At 46.1% G+C, this 20,753-nt stretch overlaps 1 protein-coding gene across 1 annotated transcript in view; it reads left to right on the top strand.

The window, feature by feature from the left end:
• LOC147116049 (sushi, nidogen and EGF-like domain-containing protein 1) overlaps positions 1 to 20,753 on the top strand; it is a 135,539-nt gene that overhangs the window by 39,614 nt on the left and 75,172 nt on the right. The window contains exons 9-15 of the mRNA XM_085990763.1: positions 3,369 to 3,552; positions 10,182 to 10,294; positions 12,028 to 12,306; positions 16,137 to 16,305; positions 17,770 to 17,852; positions 18,488 to 18,586; positions 19,571 to 19,687. Of these exons, the coding sequence (XP_085846889.1) occupies positions 3,369 to 3,552; positions 10,182 to 10,294; positions 12,028 to 12,306; positions 16,137 to 16,305; positions 17,770 to 17,852; positions 18,488 to 18,586; positions 19,571 to 19,687 (1,044 nt within the window). The remainder of the gene's footprint in view (positions 1 to 3,368; positions 3,553 to 10,181; positions 10,295 to 12,027; positions 12,307 to 16,136; positions 16,306 to 17,769; positions 17,853 to 18,487; positions 18,587 to 19,570; positions 19,688 to 20,753) is intronic.

Below are 20,753 nucleotides of genomic sequence, written 5' to 3'. Positions count from 1 at the left end.
TTTCCCTTGTTAGCCACGGTTGAGTCAACTTTTTTGTTTCATTTTTATGCCAAACAGGGATGAACAAATTCTATAGTTCATCCATGCAATCTTTATATATTTGCCATTGCGTATCCACTGTCAACCCTTTAAGTAACATTCCCCAATCCATCCTAGCCAACTCACAACTCATACCATCATAGTTTCCTTTATTTAAATTCAGGGCCCTAGTCTCTGAGTCAACTACTTCACTCTCCATCTTAATGAAGAATTCTATCATATTATGATCGCTCCTCCCCAAGGGGCCTCACACAACAACATTGTTAATTAATCCTTTCTCATTACATAATACCCAGTCTATGATGGCCTGATCTCTAGTTGGTTCCTCGACATATTGGTCCAGGAAACCATCCCGTATACACTCTAGGAATTCCTTCTCCACAGTATTGTTACTAATTTGGTTAGCCCAATCTATATGTAGATTCAAGTCACCCATGATAACTGCTGTGCCCTTATTGCACACATCTCTAATTTCCCATTTAATGCCATCCCCAACCTCAGCATTACTGTTTGGGGTCTGTATACAACTCCCACTAACATTTTCTGCCCTTGGTATTTCTCAGCTCTGCCCATACATATTCCATATCATCAGAGCTAATATCCTTCCTTACTATTGTGTTAATCTCCTCTTTAACCAGCAATGCTACCCCACCTCTTCCTTTTTCCCTGTCCTTCCTGAATATTGAATACCCTTGGATGTTGAATTCCCAGCCTTGGTCACCCTGGAGCCATGTCTCCGTAATTCCAATTACATCATATCTGTTTACATCTATTTGTGCAGCTAATTCATCCACCGTATTACAAATGCTCCTTGCACTAAGACACAAAGCCTTCAGGCTTGTTTTTTTTAACACTCTTAGTCCTTTTAGAATTATTATTTACTGTAGCCCTGTTTGATTTACACCATTGATTTCTCTGCCTTCCACTTTTGCTTTTCTCCTTCCTGTCTTTTGTTTCCATCCTTGCTTCCCTTTCCTCTGTCTCACTGCACAGGTTCCCAATCCCCTGCCATTTTAGTTTAAACCCTCCCCAACAGCACTAGCAAACACTCCCCCGAGGACATCAGCCCTGGTCCCGCCCAGGTGCAAACCGTCCAGTTTGTACTGGTCCCACCTCCCCCAGCACCGGTTCCAATGTCCCAGGAATTTGAATCCCTCCCCCTTGCACTATTCCTCTAGCCACATTTTCATCTGAAATATCCTTCTATTTCTACTCTGACTAGCACATGGCACTGGTAGCAATCCTGAGATTACTACCTTTTGAGGTCCTATTTTTTAATTTACCTCCTAATTCCCTATATTCAGCTTTTAGGACCTCATCCCGTTTTTTACCTATATTGTTGATACCTATATGCACCACAGCAACTGGTTTTTCACCCTCCCCCTCCAGAATGCCCTGCAACCGCCCCGAGACATCCTTGACCCTTGCACCAGAGTTTAAAAATGTAAAAAAAAAAAATTTTCAATCATTTATACATTACAAAACCTATGCAATAAGGTAGGTTTATTTTTAGCCCCTTTAAATCCTTTAAATTTATTCTTCAAAAAATTTTAATTTTGTTTTAAATATATTTTTGTTTTAAATGGCTTTTTAATTAATTTTAAATATGTAATTTTTTATTTTATTTGATGTGTATATGTATTTTTTGGGGTATTCCCATTCATGCTTATGGGGTTTCCATACATACTGATTCCCCATAAGTATGAATGGGGATCCCCCTTCTTTCGTTGGTTGGGCCGGCCCACGTGATCCCAGGGGCGCTTGCGGACCGCATGCACCCCGGGGGTACGTGGGCCTTTACCCGTGGGTACTCGGAGAGGCCCAGGACTGCGAGTCTCCATACCTCCTGGACCACCAGGTAGGTGGGCATTTTATTTGTGGATCGGAGGCATTTTCCCGTGGGAAGCCTCCGCCCATAAATTCAGGGCAAGTACATCTTCCACATGTGTGATCCATTACAGTCCAGATGTCACACTTTATTAAAGATTGCAAATCAATTTTAAAAGAGAAAGAAAGCCAGTCATTTAATGCTGCAAACTTCTGACCCGGAGCCTGAAATTTACAAGTATTTTCCAACCTGCACAATATCCTTACTGAAGAATTAAACTCCATTTACTTAACAACAATTAGATTCCTGTGTCCTTTAATAGATGCAGCATCACCTTAACAGAACAATATATTGTGCATGACATAATATAAACTGTTCTTATTGAATGTCATATGATGCAACTATCCGTGAGCAACGCCATGTGAGAGTCACTAATGAACGTGTGTAATTGTAGTGCTGTGTCAGCTTGAAAGGAAGTTCAAGTCAGTCCTTGGAATACTGCCTGAGCTGCATGTAATCAAACCTTAGCCTCATATTTAGGGGCAAATATCTGTCTGAAATTAATTTTCTCTCCTGTCTTAATGCGTAATGAAATACACAAAATGCAGCTGGTGTTGTCCGTGGGGCTCCTCCCTGTTGCTATTCTATGTGAATTCCTCCAAATATAACAATGTCTTTTATTGGATGCTGAGGAGCATTGTACTGAGAAGCGGTGACTATCACTGGGACGGTACTTATTCCCTGGATCGTTAACTTGCCCTTTGCTGGGTGTGTGTGTTTGTCACGGACAGTCTTCAAAGGGTCTGTTTTTACGCCAAAGGAGAAGTCCATTTAAAGTCAACATATCTTCTTGGGAGTCCTTGGCGCTCAACTTTTGCGAGCCTCTAAACAGAAGGATACTGATGGGGGCCCTGTGAGAACTGACCTCTCGCATAATTTACTTTAAGTGACTCACTCAAAAGCTAATGAAAAGAACTAGAGTCTTTCCCCTTTCTTGTCTCTCAGCAGCACGTGCCTTTTTGCTTCTTATATTCACCTACAGATAAATATGACCAAAGGTTTTAACCTGTATGCATTGGTCTGGCTATTTTACACCTTCAGAATTGATGGGAGAATGTGGTGGGCATCCCACCTATTCTCCAGTAAGTGCTGGGCCGCAATAATGGGGGGAGCCAGTCTTGAGGAAAAAGGCCAAACCGAAACTTTAAACTCCGCCTGTTGGCCCCTTCTCTCCTCATGGTTTGGGATTCTTCCTCTTGAGACCAATTCTGATGAGTGGTATCCACCTGAGACATTAATCTGTCTTTCTTTTTCAGATGCTGACTGACCTTGCTGTGCATTTCCAGCTTTTTCTGTTTTTATTTCACTGTGATTCATTCCTACCTCCACCCCTCCCGCAAGATGCAGACTTGTTAAATCTCAGCAGGTAGCATGAGCCGTGGTTCGGTGCTGCTTGTACTGTAAGGCTCCAAGTGATGGAGGTTTCTCTTCTCCCCTCTAGAACCTGGTCCAATTGGCAACTTCTCTGTAGCAAATGTCACTGCCTCTAGCATATCCGTCACCTGGTCTCTGCACAGCCCGAAACAAGCGGCCATCAGCACTATCCAGCTCTCCCTGAAGACTTCCGACTCGGCTAAAGACATAACTGTTCTGCTGGGGTCTAACATCACGCACTACACCTTTGGGTAAGTAATGACTCCCCGTCCCATCACCCACCTCCCTCCCCACCACCCCAACCAGGCTGAGGGGAGTATTCACTGGTAAATTATTCCCCCAGCTTGAGTTGACAGTAAGATATATTTCCACGAATACAACCTTTATTAACAAGCAACAACAACGTATATTTATATAGCATCTTTAACGTAATAAAACGTCCCAAGGCACTTCACAGGAGTGCTATCAAAAAAACAAATATTTACACCAAGCCATATAGGGAGATGTTAGGGCAGATGACCATAAGCTTGGTCGAAGAGGTAAGTTTTAAGGAGCGTCTTAAAGGAGGAAAGAGAAGCGGAGTAATTTAGGGAGGGAATTCCAAAGCAGGACCTAGGCAGCTGAAGGCACAACTGCCAATGGTGGAGCATTTAAAATCGGGGATGTTCAAAAGGCCAGAACAGGAAGAGCGCAGACATCTGGGGGATTATAGGGCTGGAGGCGATTACAGAGATAAGGAGGGGCGAGGCCAATTCGGGATTTGAAAACAAAGATGAGAATTTTTAAATCAAGGCGTTGCTTAATTGGGAGCCAGTGTAGGTCAGCAAGCACAGGGGAGATGGGTGAGTGGGACTTGGTGGGAGTTAGCACACGGGCGGCAGAGTTTTGGCTGACCTCAAGTTTATGGAGGGTGTAATGTATATACCTTTAAGGGGGGAACTGTGTTTTACAGCTCATGTATACTGCAGTACCGGCAGTGACCACACCTGTATATAGCACTGAGTAGTAATCTGTACAGATCAGTTGCAGTGTGAGCCACGTTGAGTAAACACCTGTTGTACCGTTCTCCGCAGTCTGTGTCTTATTATACATGGACGCAACATTGGCGACGAGGCAGGTTCAAACCTACCTGCAACTCTGCATCACCTCCCGGGGATTCGTTCCTGGAGATCAGTGGATTGGAGGTCAAGGCCAGAGACTCGGGCGTCGACCACGGGCAACCGCCCAGTCATCCAGCAGAGACTCGAGAATTGCGGGGGAGGCTGTCGAGAGCCAGGCTTGGCTTTCCAGTCGAGGTGGTCCAGCGAAACGGGCTGGCAACAGGTAGTGCACAGACCCTTCCCGGACAGCGGCGGGCTAGAGCGCGACCGAGCGGCACAGCAAAGGGCCGAGCAGCGTCGACGGGGGAGAGAGAGAGAGGGCTGAGCGCACAGGGCGCAGCCGGTGTTCAGGGGCCGAGCAGCGTCGGAGAGAGGGAGAGAGAGACACGCAGAAACCCGCGAGGCACCGCCATTGTCACGAGGACCGCCGAGAGCGACGTTGGCAGCAGCGGGGGAGGAAGGAAAGCATGGGCGACGCCATTTTAAGCCATTGGGAGATGCCATTTTAAACCACACCCAAAATGCCGAAGAGTGGCAGTATCACCGCATTTGACAATGAAGTCGAAGATTGGGCTACATATGTCGAACGAATAGAGGTGTACTGCAAGGCAAATGAGGTGTCAGATGACAAGAAAGCATCGGTATTGTTAAATTTAATGGGTGCAAAGACGTATGGTTTATTACAAAATCTAGTAACCCCAACGAAGCCAATGGAAAAGAGTTTTGAAGACATAGTAACGATACTAAAGGAACAATTAAACCCCACACCACTGCTGATAGCAGAAAGATTCAAGTTTCACAAACGGAACCAGCATAAGGATGAAAACAATGCTGATTATTTAACAGAACTGCGCAAACTATCAAAACACTGCCAGTTTGGAGCGGGACTGGCAGATACCTTAAGGGACAAGTTTGTGTGTGGGCTTCAAAGTGAAGGAACCCAGAAACGGCTTTTATCTGAAAAGGACCTTACGCTGGAAAAGGCTTTCAGCATTGCGGTATCATATGAAGCAGCAGCACGGGGTGCTGCAGAGATACAACAGAGACCGCAAGAATATGGCACAAACGAAATGTCATACAGAACAGAGAAGTGCTATCGCTGCGGCAGAACAACACACGACCAGAATGATTGCTGGTTCAAAGACAAAGTGTGCAGACAGTGTGGAAAAGTAGGACACATAGCACGAGTCTGCAGATCGGGAAAGAAAACCAGCAATAAGAAACCTACCAAAGGAAAGTACAAGAAGGTACATAAGATGATGGAGAATAGTTCAGACGAACAAAAGAGTGATAACGACTCCGAAAGCAGGGAACTGAGTTGTCTGAAACTACATAATGTGATCACAACGGAGGATCACCGAACCATTTGGGTCACTCTCAAGTTAGCAGGAGTCCAGGTAAAGATGGAATTGGACACAGGATCAGCCCTAACAGTCATAAACCGACGGGACTACGAGCGGCTATTCTCACACATACCCTTGAGAGACACAAAAATTATTTTGAAGACGTACACGGGCAAAAAGTCTACCCCAAAGGAAAAATAAGGGTGACCGTTATATATAACGGTAAGGAAACACCAAAACTAGACCTGTATGTATTGCAAGATGGAGGACCACCATTACTGGGACGTGAATGGATCCGGAAAATACAATTGGATTGGCATTCCATACAGGCACTGACTGTGGCTGACAAAAAGGATAAAGACGTCACACCTGGGCGACTGTCAAAGATCCTAACTGACGCGAAAGAAGTGTTCCAGCAAGGACTCGGAACACTAAAAGGCATGACAGCGACGATTAAAATTGAAGAAAACGCAAGCCCAAAATTTTTTAAGGCCAGACTGTTACCTTATGCGATCCGCCCAGCCGTCGAAGCAGAGCTGGAGAGTCTGGAATGTTCAGGTGTACTGTCCAAGGTAGACTGGAGCGAGTGGGCTACACCCATCATCCCTGTGATGAAAAAGTCGTTGAGCAGCACGCCTGGGGAACCAAGGAAGGTTCGCATCTGTGGGGACTTTAAGGTAACAGTGAACCCGGTCCTTCACACCGTACAATATCCACTTCCGCGGATTGAAGATATTTTCGCCTCGCTATCTGGAGGGAACCGCTTCACTAAGATTGATCTGGCCCAGGCGTATCTGCAAATGGAGGTAGAAGAAGCATCAAAAATATACCTCACAATCAACACCCATAAAGGTCTCTACCAATACAACCGGCTGGTATTCAGGGTAGCATCAGCTCCGGCTATTTGGCAGAGGGCAATGGAACAAGTCCTGCAAGGGATCCCAGGGACCCAGTGTTATTTGGATGACATCCTGGTCACGGGCGAAAATGACAGTGATCACCTTGCCAACCTGGAGCAGGTGCTCACTAGATTGCAGGAATATGGGCTCCGAGCTAACCGCCCCAAATGCGACTTTTTTAGAAAACAGATCTCGTATTGTGGCCACGTTATCGATAAAGAGGGGTTACATAAGTCCCCAGAGAAGATTGAGGCAGTGGTCAAGGCTCCAGCACCGGAAAATGTGTCACAACTGAGGTCGTTCCTCGGGCTGGTAAACTACTACCATAAGTTCTTGCCAAATTTGTCTACAATACTACACCCACTGAACACCCTACTGCAAACTGGGGTGCCATGGAAGTGGAGTGACGAATGTAGATGAGCTTTCCAGAAGAGCAAAACACTAATCACATCGAAAGAGGTATTGGCCCATTACAACCCGCCATTACCAATTCGGTTGGCATGTGATGCGTCACCCTACGGCATTGGAGCGGTGCTGTCGCACAAATTCTCGGACGGCTCAGAGAGGCCAATAGCCTTTGCGTCACGATCACTAACCTCAGCCAAGCGTAACTACGCCCAGATTGACAGGGAGGCCCTCAGCCTAGTGTGGGGAGTGAAAAAGTTCAATCACTATCTGCACGGGCAGAAGTTCACCTTGCTGACTGACCACCAACCACTTGTCTCCATTTTTAATCTGAAGAAGGGCGTTCCGGCGATGACTGCGCAATGACTACAAAGATGGTCACTTTTTCTAGGGGTGCACCACTATGAGATTGAATATAAGGGCACGAAACAGCATGGAAATGCTGATGGGCTATCACGCCTGCCACTGCCTGCTGCGGAGGAAGCCACTGCCTGCTGCGGAGGAAGCACCAGCAGTGGATCCTGTCGAAATATTCCATTCGACTATAGTTGAATACCTACTGGTAACTAACGCTTGTATCGAAAAGGAAACCCGAAATGACCCGACACTGTCTCGGGTGTATGATTTGACGATGAAGGGATGGCCAGCACATGGCGACTCACTGTTGCCAGCATTCTCGACAAGGAGAGAACAGCTGTCAGTGTGCTGGGGGACCTTGATGTGTGGATCCCGAGTGGTAATTCCACCCAAGTTAAGGGATAGAGTGCTCAATGAGCTTCATGAGGGTCATCTGGGAGGGGTAAAAATGAAAAGCCTAGCCAGGGCTTATGTGTGGTGGCTGGGAATCGATAAACAAATCGAGGACCTGACCAAGAGCTGCTCAGGATGCCAGAAAGTCCAAAATGCACCACCACATGCCCCTCTACACCCATGGGAGTGGCCCTCCTCTCCATGGCAATGGGTGCATATTGATTTTGCTGGTCCATTCATGGACTCAATGTTTTTAATAGCCGTGGATGCGCACTCGAAATGGCCTGAGGTCATCAAAATGTCCTCCACCACCACGGAGAAAACTATTGCAGTCCTACGGACCATTTTTGCCAGGAATGGCTTGCCAGAACAGATTTGCTCCGACAACAGGCCACAGTTTGTGTCCGAAGAGTTCCGGAGGTTCTTGAAAAAGAATGGGGTAAGGCATTACACATCCGCCCCGTATCATCCAGTCACAAATGGATTGGCTGAGAGGTTCGTACAAACCTTTAAGAAGGCAACAAAGGCTATGTACAATGACAACATTCCGCTGCAGCACAAGGTGGACGATTTCCTGTTCGCCTACCGGAATGCGACACATGCAGTCACCAACCAGGCCCCAGCCATGGTGTTCTTTAACCGAAGGTTAAGATCTCGCCTGGATTTGCTCAGACCAAACGTACGAAGAGATGTTGAGAGTAAGCAATTCCAGCACATCCATGAGAAGCCAACAAGGAGCTTCAATGTAGGGCAACCAGTCTTGGCCCGCGACTACCGAACAGAAAAATGGCAGCCAGGAACGATATGCACACGGCAGGTGCCACTAATGTGCACAGTGGACGTTGGGGAGAGCATCATGAGATGCCATGCTGACCAGATATTAGAGTCACAGGAAATAGTCAACCCCATGCCTCGCCCATACGTACCTGGTGATGAACCCGACGTACAGGTCGCATCTACCCCAGAAACATTAGCATCGGAAGCTGATGAACCAACCAATGACAGGGGGCCAGAATCGCCTCCGCACCAAGAGCAAGACACTCGGGAAAGGCGCTATCCAGAAAGGATCAGGCAGCCTCCCCAAAGACTGAATATATAAATAGACTATTTTCAGCTAATGTTGCACGATAAAAGTGTTAATTGTTAAATGAGTGTTATGGTACTGTTAATCTAAAAGGGGAGGAATTGTAATGTATATACCTTTAAGGGGGGAACTATGTTTTACAGCTCATGTATACTGCAGTACCGGCAGTGACCACACCTGTATATAGCACTGAGTAGTAATCTGTACAGATCAGTTGCAGTGTGAGCCACGTTGAGTAAACACCTGTTGTACCGTTCTCCGCAGTCTGTGTCTTATTATACACGGACGCAACAGAGGGTAGAACTAGGGAGGCCAGCCAGGAGTGCGTTGGAATAGTCAAGTCTAGAGGTGGTAAAGGCATGGATGAGGATTTTGGCAGCAGATAAGTTGAGGTAAGGGCGGAGAGGGGTGATATTACGAAGGTGGAAATGAGCGGTCTTAGTGATAGATTGGATATGAGGTAGGAAGCTCAATTTATGATCAAGTATGACACCATGGTTGCGAACAGACTTGGTCAGCCTTAGACAGTTGCCGGGGAGAGAGATCAAATCACGGAATGGGAATTGAGTTTGTGGCTTGAACCGAAGACAATGGCTTCAGTGATCCCGATATTTAATTGGAGGAAATTTCTACTCATCCAGTGCTGGATGTCAGACTAGCAGCCTGATAGTATAGAGATGATGGAGGGTTCGAGAGAGAGGTGCAGGAGAGGTAGAGCTAGATATCATTAGCGTACATGTGAAAACTCACGTTGTGTTGCCGGATGATGTCACCAAGGTATATGAGATGAGAAATAGGAGAGGGCCAAAGATAGATCCTTTGGTGATTCTATGGTTACAGTTGGAAAGATCTGAATGAAACCAGGTGAGTGCATTCCCATCCAGCTGGATGACGGTGGAGAGGCGTTGGTCAAACTTACTGCCCGATGGGGACCCATCTTAGTCAGTCTCAGCTGGGGTTGCATTTGGGTTGTACAGTTGACCACAGTGCCCCAGAGCTATGAGGGGACTGGGAGAGAATCAGCCAGGTTCTAATTGCTGATTAATATCCAGCAACCTTTGCTGGAAAGTGTACATCAGGACGTCATGTGAGGACATGATTGGATTTCAACAATGCTGCAACCATGAATGAATAGCATTGCCTAGAGCCAAGTGTGCAAACAGGCATTTGGACATGGTACCCAATGACTGCTGTGCCCGTGCGACCATATTCCAACATCAGTTAGCACTCTTAAGAGAGGGGTGGGTGAATAAACTAAAGTATTTTAAAGTAATGGACTGTTTGCTTTTCTTTCTGCAGTGACCTTTCTCCAGGAGAACTTTATACAGTGGAAATCCTGCCACAGATTGGTCTTGAAGCTCAGGAGGACTCTTTGGAGAGTCTCGCAGCTGGGCCCCTGCTTGTGTGGACACGTAGGTCTTGATCATCTCTGAAAAGTTCTCTGTGGGTTCATATTTCATTACACCTGAAGGGATCTAAGGGTCACGACGGTTATGCTTGAGAACAGGTTAAGCGGGAAATCATTCCTCAGGTAGCTGGATCCCAAAACTCCGTTGCCCACATGGATTAAGTGGACTGATGGTAGTTGCATGTCAGTCCTTTGCTGTCGTTTGTAAAACCTTCATGGCTCCCCATTTAAGAACATAAGAAATAGGAGCAGGAATAGGCCATATGGCCACTCGAGCCTGCTCCGCCATTCAATAAGATCATGGCTGAACTTCTACAGTTCTGGGGTTGGCCCTTCATGCTGTCTATGATGGTGTACGTCCATGTAAAGGCAAACTGGTAAGATTTCCTTTGTCTTTCTGCATCAGGCAACCTTTTGGTCAAGAGGACCATCAGTTCCCTGTGCAGATACCACTTGTTGGCTGAGAGAGGCATGAAATCATGCAGTCGTGATTCTACTCCTGACTGCCTTCTGTCTCTATGCCCTCTGCTAGCTGCTCCCCACTGACATGTAGCTGAGATCAGGGATTCAGTGGGTGAGGGTTCATGAGTGAAACTCCCTTGTACTATACCACACATGAGGAAGGATGTCAAGGCCTTGGAGAGGATGCAGGTGAGATTTACTAGAATGGTACCAGGGATGAGGGACTTTAGTTATGTGGCAAGACTAGAGAAGCTGGGATTGTTCTCTACTAGAGCAGAGAAGGTTAAGGGAAAATGTAATAAGTGTTCAAAATTATGAAGGGTTTTGATAGAGTATTTAAGGAGAAACTGTTTACACTGGCAGGAGGATCAGTAACCAGAAGACAGATTTATGATAATTAGCAAAAGAACCAGGGGGAAGATGAAGATAATTTTTTTACGCAGTAAGTTGTTATGATCTGGAATGCACTGCCTGAAAGTGTAGTGGAAGCAGATTCAATAGTAACTTTTAAAGGGAATTGGATATATACTTGAAAAGGAAACATTTGTAGGGCTACTGGGAAAGAGCAGGGGAGTGGGACTAATTAAACCAAGGCCCCGTCCATTTGTTCAAGTGGACGCTGAAGATCCCATGCCGTGATTTGAGGACTTTTCTCAACCAAATGCACCAAAAACACATTAATTGGTCATTCATCTTTTGTGATGCAAAATGGATGCAACATTTGCCATAACCACACTTACAAATGTTGTAAATTTGTTTAAGACAGTAAGGCAATGTATAAATGGAAGTCTCTTTTTTGCTTGTTTCATACATCATGCATCTTCTGTGTCTTTCCTCTTTTCTTAATTTTATTCCTTCCTTCTCTTCCTTGCCACCCCCATTTTCCTTTTTCATTCTCTTTCTCTACCTTTAATTTGATCTCTGTTCCTTTGTTTTTCACTCTCTGTCTCTCTCACTCTATATTTCTCTCTTTCTGTCTGTCTTTCTCTCTCACTCTTTTGCTCTCACTCTCATTCTGCCCTCCCTGTCCCCTCTGAGACGCACCCAGAGAAGTGTTTGAGTCCTGGGCCCCATCGATTCCTCCCCCGTGCCAGGAAAGTTGTAAAGCCAGGTGCCTGATGATAGCCCTGTTATGACTAGCAATGGAGTCGCAACTTCTGGTTGTCGATGGCAGTAACTCAGCTCTCCATGGCTGGCTGTGACTGCTGCAGGGTAAAAGGGACAGCACTGGGAATAAAGTGACTAACGAAAGCTCGCTGTGTGTTTCTACCACAGGACCACTGCCTCCTCAGAAACTTGTGCTGGCTGGTGTCACAACAACTACAGCAAAGATACGCTGGAACAACCCCCTAACTGGCTCCAGTGATGGTTACATCATCAATATCACAACCAGCCGTGACATGAAAAGCCGTTACATTCCCAATGGAAAATTAACCGCATACACACTCCATGACCTGGACGCGGGACGCAGGTACAAGTTGGCGCTAATGGCGGTGCAGGACACGGAGAGGGGAAAGCTGGTTAGTGATCCCATCCATCTGATCATCAGCACGTGTAAGTACAAGGAACCAGAATATGGGATAATTCAGTGATTAGACTAAGGATGTACATATAAGGATACTGGTGGGGAGAGGGGATTGAGAGCGGGTACACACTGGGCAGGGGACAGAGGGAGGGTATCAATCAGGGAGGGAGGTGGATAGAGAGAGGATATGGACTGGGGAGAGGAGGAAAGGGGAATGAGTTAATATGGATTGGAGAAAGGAGGGCAGGTGAACAAGTGGATGCAGATTGGGGAAAGGAGGGAATAGAGAGTGGATACAGAATAGGGAGGGAAGAGGATAGAGTATATGCATTGGGGTGGGGAGGGGAGGGGAAAGAGAGTGGATATGGACCAGGGAAGGCAGGGGATAGAGAGCGCATATAGACCGGGAAGAGGAGGGGATAAAGAGAAGATCCCGATCAGGGTGGGGAGGGGGTCGAAACAACATATAAACGTGGGAGAGGAGACGATAGAGGGAAGATACAGGCTAGGGAAGGGAAGGGCTGGAGAAGGCATGTGACCAGGGGGGGAGGGGAGAGAGAGAGGTACAGGTTGAGGAGGGTTAAAGAGAGGATATATATCAGGAAGGGAGGCGGAAGAGAAGATACAGACTGGGGGGGTGGGAGTGGGAGAAAGTAGTGAGAGAGCTCAGACTGGGAGGATCGGAGAGAGAATACAGTGAAAAAACTGATTTAAGAGGGGGAATAGACAGAATAGAAGATTGGAAAGGGGGGCTGGTTCCAGGGAGGATATAGACCGGGGAGTGGAAGAGAGGGGGTGGAAACGAGAGGATACATACCAGGGACAAGTTATATTGGCGGGGTGTGGGGGGGGGGTTGCTGCTGCCCCTAGAGGTCCTGATTGGAACACTATGTTACTCAAGGTCCTACGTGCAGATACATCTTTCACCAAAATGTCTTTGTGTTGCTTTAAACATTTTCCTGTGTTTTGTCAAAAAGTCCCTGGAGGTGTTTATTGCTTAATAACTTAACTATTTCCAATCACTGGTCCAACAACAACATCTTGCATTTATATAGCACCTTTATAATAAAGAAATTACCCATAGTGCTTCACAGAAAATGGACACAGAGGTGTAAGTCAGTGGTCTTGGTCCTGGACAGGATGTAGTGTTCAAAGCTCAGCTCAAGGTTGGACAGGAGACCAAGATTATGGATAGTCTGGTTCAGCCTGTGTGTGTGGCCTGGGAAAGGGCTGTAATCAGTGGCAATGGAGCAGAGTTTGTAGTGGGGGCTGGAGACAATGGCTTTGGTCATCCTGATGTTGAGCTGAAGGAAATTGTGACTATGCAAGACTTGATAGACAGGCAGTTGAGGAGTCGAGAGAAGTGGTGGAGAGGTAGACCTGGATATCATCAGCATACTTGGGAAAGCTGACCCCCATGAATGTGGGTGATGTTGTCGAGGGGCAGCATGTAGATAAGGAAAAGAAGGGGGCCAAGGATAGATCTTTGAGGGGCCCCAGAGGTGACAGTGCAAGATAGGAAAAATAAGCCATTGCTGGAAATACACTAACTGTGTTTAGATAGATCTGAATAGAACCAGGCCAGGGCAGACCCATGGAGCTGGACAATGGAGGAGGGATGTTGGATGAGAATGGCGTGGTTAACAGTCACACAGTATGACATATCGGTCACTTCCTGCTCTTCAAGCTCTGTTTCTAATGGTTTGGTGAGATTTACTTTTGCTGTTTAGGTTTCCATTTGTTGAAGTGTATTTTTCTTTTGCACTTTAGGTTAATTCTGCCATTGTTTCCTCTTTTTACCATCTCCCTGTGCGGGTTGTTTCACTGTGATTTGCAGCAGCCCCTCTGGTTGGATGGGTATTCCTCTTGCTCTCAAGGAGCTGGAGGTCAAGGAGGATTTGTAGAGGAATTTCAGAAGGATGACTGCCCAGGCATATCCCCATTAACCAAGTATGCCTCTCCACAGACTTTGTTAGAGCTACTTGGGCATGTCAGAGGAAACCTGACTTTGCCATTTATGCCTGTTGAAAGAGGCCACTGCAGGTTAGGATAGTACCCTTGAGGTGACATCTTTTTAAATTCTTATCCTCATGTTCAAGTCCCTCCATGGCCTCACCCCTGCCAATCTCTGTAACCTTCTGCAGTCCTACAATCCTCTGAGATCTCTGCGTTCCTCCAATTCTGGCTTCTTATGCATCCCCCACTTTCTTTGCCCCACCATTGGCGGCCTTACCTTCAGCTGCCTAGGCCCCAAGCTCTGGAATTCTCTCCCCAAACCTCATCGCCTCTCCACCTTTCTCTCCTCCTTATGATGCTGCTTAAAATCTACCTATTTGACCAAGCTTTTGGTCACTTGTTCTGATATCTCCATCTTTGGCTTGGTGTCAATTTTTGTCTGATAATGCTCCTGTGAAGCACCTTGGGACATTTTACTACATCAAAGGCACTAGATAAATACAAGTTGCTGTTGTCCCAGCAAAAAAGTCAACATGAGTAGTTGAAGGAGCACATACACAATGACAGACATGTGCACAACCAGTAAACTGGATGTAAGTATGATGACTGTGATCTTTCAGCTGGGTTTTTTCCCAGTGACCTAAGGCAGTGGTTCTCAAACTGGGGCCTGTAGAGACTTTCCAGGGGGTCCGCGAAATAATGAGTACCGAGCAGGGCTGGCCTTACGGGACATGTGGCGGCCGGACTCCGCTCCCGCCTTCCAGCTCGAACCAAGCCCGCCTCCGGCCACCACATGTGCAGCGCAGAGTGGGCTGGCTGTCTCACCTAGGAGGGGAGTGCACAGGGAGGAGCGCTGAGAGCAGCATGATGATCGCCAGGTAGACCCGCAGTTACCAAGGCTGGTGGTGCGCGCCAAAAAGTTGATCAGTTATAGATCGAGGATAGACAGACTGTGCAGTGAGCAGCAGGCACACTGATATCTGTAAGTAAATGCCTGTTTACTTAATAGCATTATTAAAACTCTCTTTATATGCCACACTTTCATATTATGAGTATTATATAGCCTTAAAATTTAGATGGGGTGTCCGTGATTACTAATCCATTTGAAAAGGGGTCCTTTAATCAAAAAAGTTTGAGAACCCCTGACCTAAGGTGTCTTGACCTTGGAAGAACAACAGAAGATGCTGGAAAAACTCAGCAGGCCAGGCAACATCCGTGGAGAGAGAAATAGAGTCAACCTTTCAGGTCGAAACCCTTCTTCAGAACTGAGAAAAAAAAGGCAGGAAATGAAACAGATTAAAAGGCCAGTTTGTGGGCTGGGAAATGGGGGAGGGGATGAAAGAACAAAAGGGAAGTGAAGAGACATTAAGAGGTATTCAAGACAAGATGAGATGGTAATAGGACAGGTGAAGAGACAAAGGATGGCTCTAGATGAAGTGTGAAATGCGCTGGCAGAATGAGAGACAGCTGCCATGTGGGAGAGAAAAAAAGGAAAAGGCACAAACCAAAGGTGTGGATAAAAAATATATAAAAATATAATAGGGGCCGAGGTTATGATCTGAAATTGTTGAACTCGACATTGAGTCCGGAAGGGTGTAAAGTGTCTAATCAGAAGATGAGGTGCTGTTCCTCGAGCTTACGCTGAGCTTCCATGGAACAATGCAAGAGGCCGCGGACGGTGAGGTCTGAGTGGGAATGGAACAATGAATTTAAATGACAGGCGACCGTGGAAGATATGAGTGTAGCAAGGTTTTCAATTGCACGTTGCATCTTGAAGACATCTTAACTTCAGTGAGTTTCATCAGTGGATAGATGTCACAGCTCCTGTTGGACAGTGATGGTGCTAAGGGCCGTAAGGATCAATGAAAGGCAATGACACCAATTACTCTGTGCCTTTTGTTAGTGGGAATCCAAAGTAGCACAAGACAAGGGGAAACGCAAGGAAATTCGAAGGCGAAGTCGGAGCCTGTGGATCTGGGCATGTACAACAACCAGCTGCATATCACACTGCAGCCTGATGACGAGGTGGAAATCAGCAACGGAAGCGATGAGGACAATTCCCAAATCATAAAGTGGGTGGAACGCTTAACTGTTTTAAAATGGATCTTTAAGTCCCTTGCCTCCTATGATGCCCCCAATCCCATGCTTCCTCCAAGTGGTACAAAAATCAGAAAATGACCCCTAAAGTACAGGACACCACCAAGGTCAAAAAGAGCAGGAGAAAAGATGAGGCAAATCGATTGGTGGAGGCAGGGCAGGGGAGGTGAGGAGTTCCACAGTTTTGACACCGAGGGAAAGACTGAGCTAAAATAGGAGACGGTGAGATGAGTTTGGGTCATAGTGCATGTGATGTCACATGGAATTCACAGGTACGTAGTAACAGTTCCAGGGACATAGATAGCTGGACAAGCTAGGGTCACTCATTGACAAGTGGCTGCAGACTGAACAGAGTAGAGTCAAGGTTGTAACAACAGGGCAACTGGGCCGTTACAAAGGCATGAGGGACCACACAACAATTGTCTGCTATTTCCTGTTGTGGAGAAGCATAGTTGCATATATTATCATATTCCAAGCCAACCAATCAGGACCTGAGATACTGTTCACAAGTGTAAACAAAAGTCAAACGGAGCCCCAACCCACACTTCAACATCAACATGCATCCTAGAAAACAGTCTCAGAAAATAATTTTAAAATGTTTATAATACTTGTAGGTTAGAAATCCTAATAAACAATAACTGATACATAGAGATTCTTTGTGATCTTTGACTTATCACAGTGTGAATTAGAATTGTCACACGAGTGAAGTTGAAGATTCATCCACAATTGAATTAAGGAGCATTGTTCAGTCAACATAGAGGGAGCTTTATTTGGATCCAACCTGGGAGTACTTGATGGAGTAGTGTAGAGAGGTATTTATTCTGCTTTAAACTGTACAGTACTCGATCTGGGAGTGTTTGATGAGGCCGTATAAAGGGAGCTTTACTCTGTATCCAAGCCGTGCTGTACCTGCCCTGGGAGTGTTTGCTGGGACAGTGTAGAGGGAGCTTTACTCTGTATCTATCCCATGCTGTACCTGCCCTGGGAGTGTTTGATGGGGCAGTGTAGAGGGAGCTTTACTCTGTATCTAACCCGTGCTGTACCTGCCCTGGGAGTGTTTGCTGGGACAGTGTAGAGGGAGCTTTACTCTGTATCTATCCCATGCTGTACCTGCCCTGGGAGTGTTTGATGGGACAGTGTAGAGGGAGCTTTACTCTGTATCTATCCCATGCTGTACCTGCCCTGGGAGAGTTTAATGGGACAGTGTAGAGGGAGCTTTAATTGGTAACTAACCCGTGCTGTACCTGCCCTGGGAGAGTTTAATGGGACAGTGTAGAAGGAGCTTTAATCTGTAACTAACCCGTGCTGTACTTGACCTGGGCTTGCTTGGTGGGACAGTTGTCTAATACTGTCAGTGCTGCTTTCCATTCTGATGCTTCTGTTAGAATTTGAAATCAGTAAAAATGGAAAAAGTAAATCTGTTTTAATTTACTTTTCAGATACTCAGAGATGCTGGATGGGAGAGGGAGAATCAGTGCCACATTTGCCAATCTACAGCCCAAACCCATAACTCACCGAGCACGTAGGTACCAGAGCGCAATAGGCTTGAACTGTGTGGTTCATTTTAAAATTACGGAAGACTTGATCCTTAAAGGTACAATACCAGCAGCAATATGCATTTATATAGCGCCATTAGCACGGATAAACATTCCAAGGTCCTTCACAGAGACGTAATCAAAAAAATAGATGGGGACCAAACAATCTATGTTAGGAGGGGGTGACCAAAAGCTTGGGTTTTTAAGTATTCATTCCAGTTAATCTTCAGAAAACTGCATGTCTTGGTATCCCAATTTTATTGAAGAATGGAGTTGGTTTCACGTCAGTATCAAAGCCTGAAAGAGAGAATGCACCTGCTGTGAGTTACATGGACGTCAAGTCGGTGATTTTGTAGGTCATCACATCTATTCTGACTGTGGAGGCATCGTATTGTTCCATCTTTTAACTTGTGGCTCAATGTTGCATCGTTAAAAAATTGAAGCTAACTGAACATGAACTGACTAGCTCCTCGACACATCAAACTGTCTTTCAGTCAGTCTACTCCTGGAAAGTGAAAACTGCTTGTGGCAAACCACATTCCCCTATAACACAACGCTGTAGAGTTTTATCCTTCGTCTTAAACTAAGGGATGCTTGTGCATGTTTTTGTATTCCTGACCAGGCCCAGAGCCCCCAATCAAACTGGAAAACTTGGAGGAATCTACTAATCGTATCAGTCTGGCCTTGGAGATACAAGAGTCTGAGACCAACACTAAGCCAGGTAGGATCCCTGCGATATGCCCGTAGGCATCTCTTAGCTTGGGGTTGGTGTGCAGAGAGGGGTAGCAGTGAGGGCCATTTTAATAAAGGGTAACATAATTAAGTGTTAAAGTAGTCATAGAGTAGTCTTATGAGTTAGTGCTGGCCAGTGTAGAACTGCACCACACAAACTAGGGAAGTCCCAGGTTTGATTTTTGGTCTCTAAGTTAGCTGAACTCAGCCTGGCAGTGACGGGGACCACAAATGGCTTCAAATGCCCCTGGGTGAGGAAGAGAAACAGCCAGCCAGGGTTCATGTGCACTTCCAGCACATTTAGAGAGTTCCAGACCTCCTGTGTGCTGGAGGCATTACCTTAACTGAGCTTGTAAGGCTGCTGGGACCTCAACCCCAAAGAATAAGTTTAAAAAGTCTTAAGAGTTTTCAGGAATGTCAAGAGTGCTAGCTCTGTTCCTTTGGATAAGTTAATATAATGATGGAGCACTGGGGAGAATTCTATGTCTGTGCATTCACTCCAGGCTGAGGGTTTGGGATGTGAAAAGTGCGGGGAGAAAACTTAGAAAAACGAGTTGCATATGAGTGATGGCGGAGCTGGTATCTGAGACTGAGACTGGGACAGGCTGTGTGTGGGTGCTGGAGGAGCAGGTATCTGAGTGTGAGACAGGCTGTGTGTGGGTGATGGAGCTGGTATCTGATAGTGGGACATGTGCGTGTGCGATGGCGGAGCTGATATCTGAGAGTGGGACAGGCTGAGTGTGTGCAATGCAGGAGCTGGTATCGGAGAGTGGGACAGGCTGTGTGTGGTGATGGTGGAGCTGGTATCCGGGAATGGGACAGGCTTATGTTTGATAGACTATCAGCCAACTGCAATGTGTGTGATGTCCTGGCTGCAGTACCTGGTGTGCGTAGTGTAATTTGCTGTTTGCCTTATTGTTTGCCAGCTTACTGTTTGTATTTCCATCTCCAATTGCTGTTTCTCTATTTGCAGATGACCAGTCGGAATGTTCCTCAAACCCGTGTAAAAACGGAGGTACCTGTGTGAAGGAGATGGACTCGTACATGTGTGATTGTGAAACGGGGTTCAAGGGAAAAAACTGTGAATTATGTAAGAAAAGATTACCAGGCCAAAATCTATTAGAGAGAATGTGTGTCATAGCTGAGAGCTTTACAGTGAGAGTAAGATATAACTGAGAGTGTTATAACTTACAAGAGCCTGGTGTGTAACAGACAGTCTAATAACTGTGGTCCTTACAATTAGGGTGATATGTAACACAGAAAATATTATAACTCCCAATGAGGATGGGGTATGACATAGTTACAATTTACAATAAGGGTGAGTATGACAGGGAATATTATAACTCACAATGAAGGCAGGGTATGATATCATGAGTGTTGCAACCTACTTTGGGATAGGGTGTAACAGAGGGAGTGTTATAACCAGCAGTGAGGGTGGGGTGTAACAGAGGGAGTGTTATAACCAGCAGTGAGGGTGGGGTGTAACAGAGGGAGTGTTATAATGTAGTGAGGGTGGTATGTAACAGAGGAAATGTTATAATGTAGTGAGGGTGGTGTGTAACAGAGGGAGTGTTATAACTATTACGTCCGTGAATGATTGAGACACGGACAGCAGGAGTTGAACAAAACACGTCTTTACTGATGGAAGTCAATAGTGAAACTGAAAACAACAGAGGCTCACTAGCGCCTTTTATACAGGGGTGGTCACTGCCGGTACTGCAGTCTGAGACCAGTTATTCTCTTAAAGGTACATACACAACAATAACGTAGTGAGGATGGGGTGTAACAGAGGGAGTGTTATAATGTAGTGAGGGTGGTGTGTAACAGAGGGAGTGTTATAATGTAGTGAGGGTGGGGTGTAACAGAGGGAGTGTTATATTGTAGTGAGGATGGGGTGTAACAGAGGGAGTGTTATAATGTAGTGAGGATGGGGTGCAACAGAGGGAGTGTTATAATGTAGTGAGGGTGGGGTGTAACAGAGGGAGTGTTATATTGTAGTGAGGATGGGGTGTAACAGAGGGAGTGTTATAATGTAGTGAGGGTGGTGTGTAACAGAGGGAGTGTTATAATGTAGTGAGGGTGGGGTGTAACAGAGGGAGTGTTATAATGTAGTGAGGATGGGGTGCAACAGAGGGAGTGTTATAATGTAGTGAGGG

Source organism: Somniosus microcephalus, chromosome 6 (assembly GCF_052327205.1).
Source record: "Somniosus microcephalus isolate GS21.2 chromosome 6, FLI_Smic_1.0, whole genome shotgun sequence".
Lineage (NCBI taxonomy): Eukaryota > Metazoa > Chordata > Chondrichthyes > Squaliformes > Somniosidae > Somniosus > Somniosus microcephalus.
The sequence above is the reverse complement of the archived record's forward strand: the minus strand, read 5'-3'. Positions and strand labels throughout refer to the sequence as shown.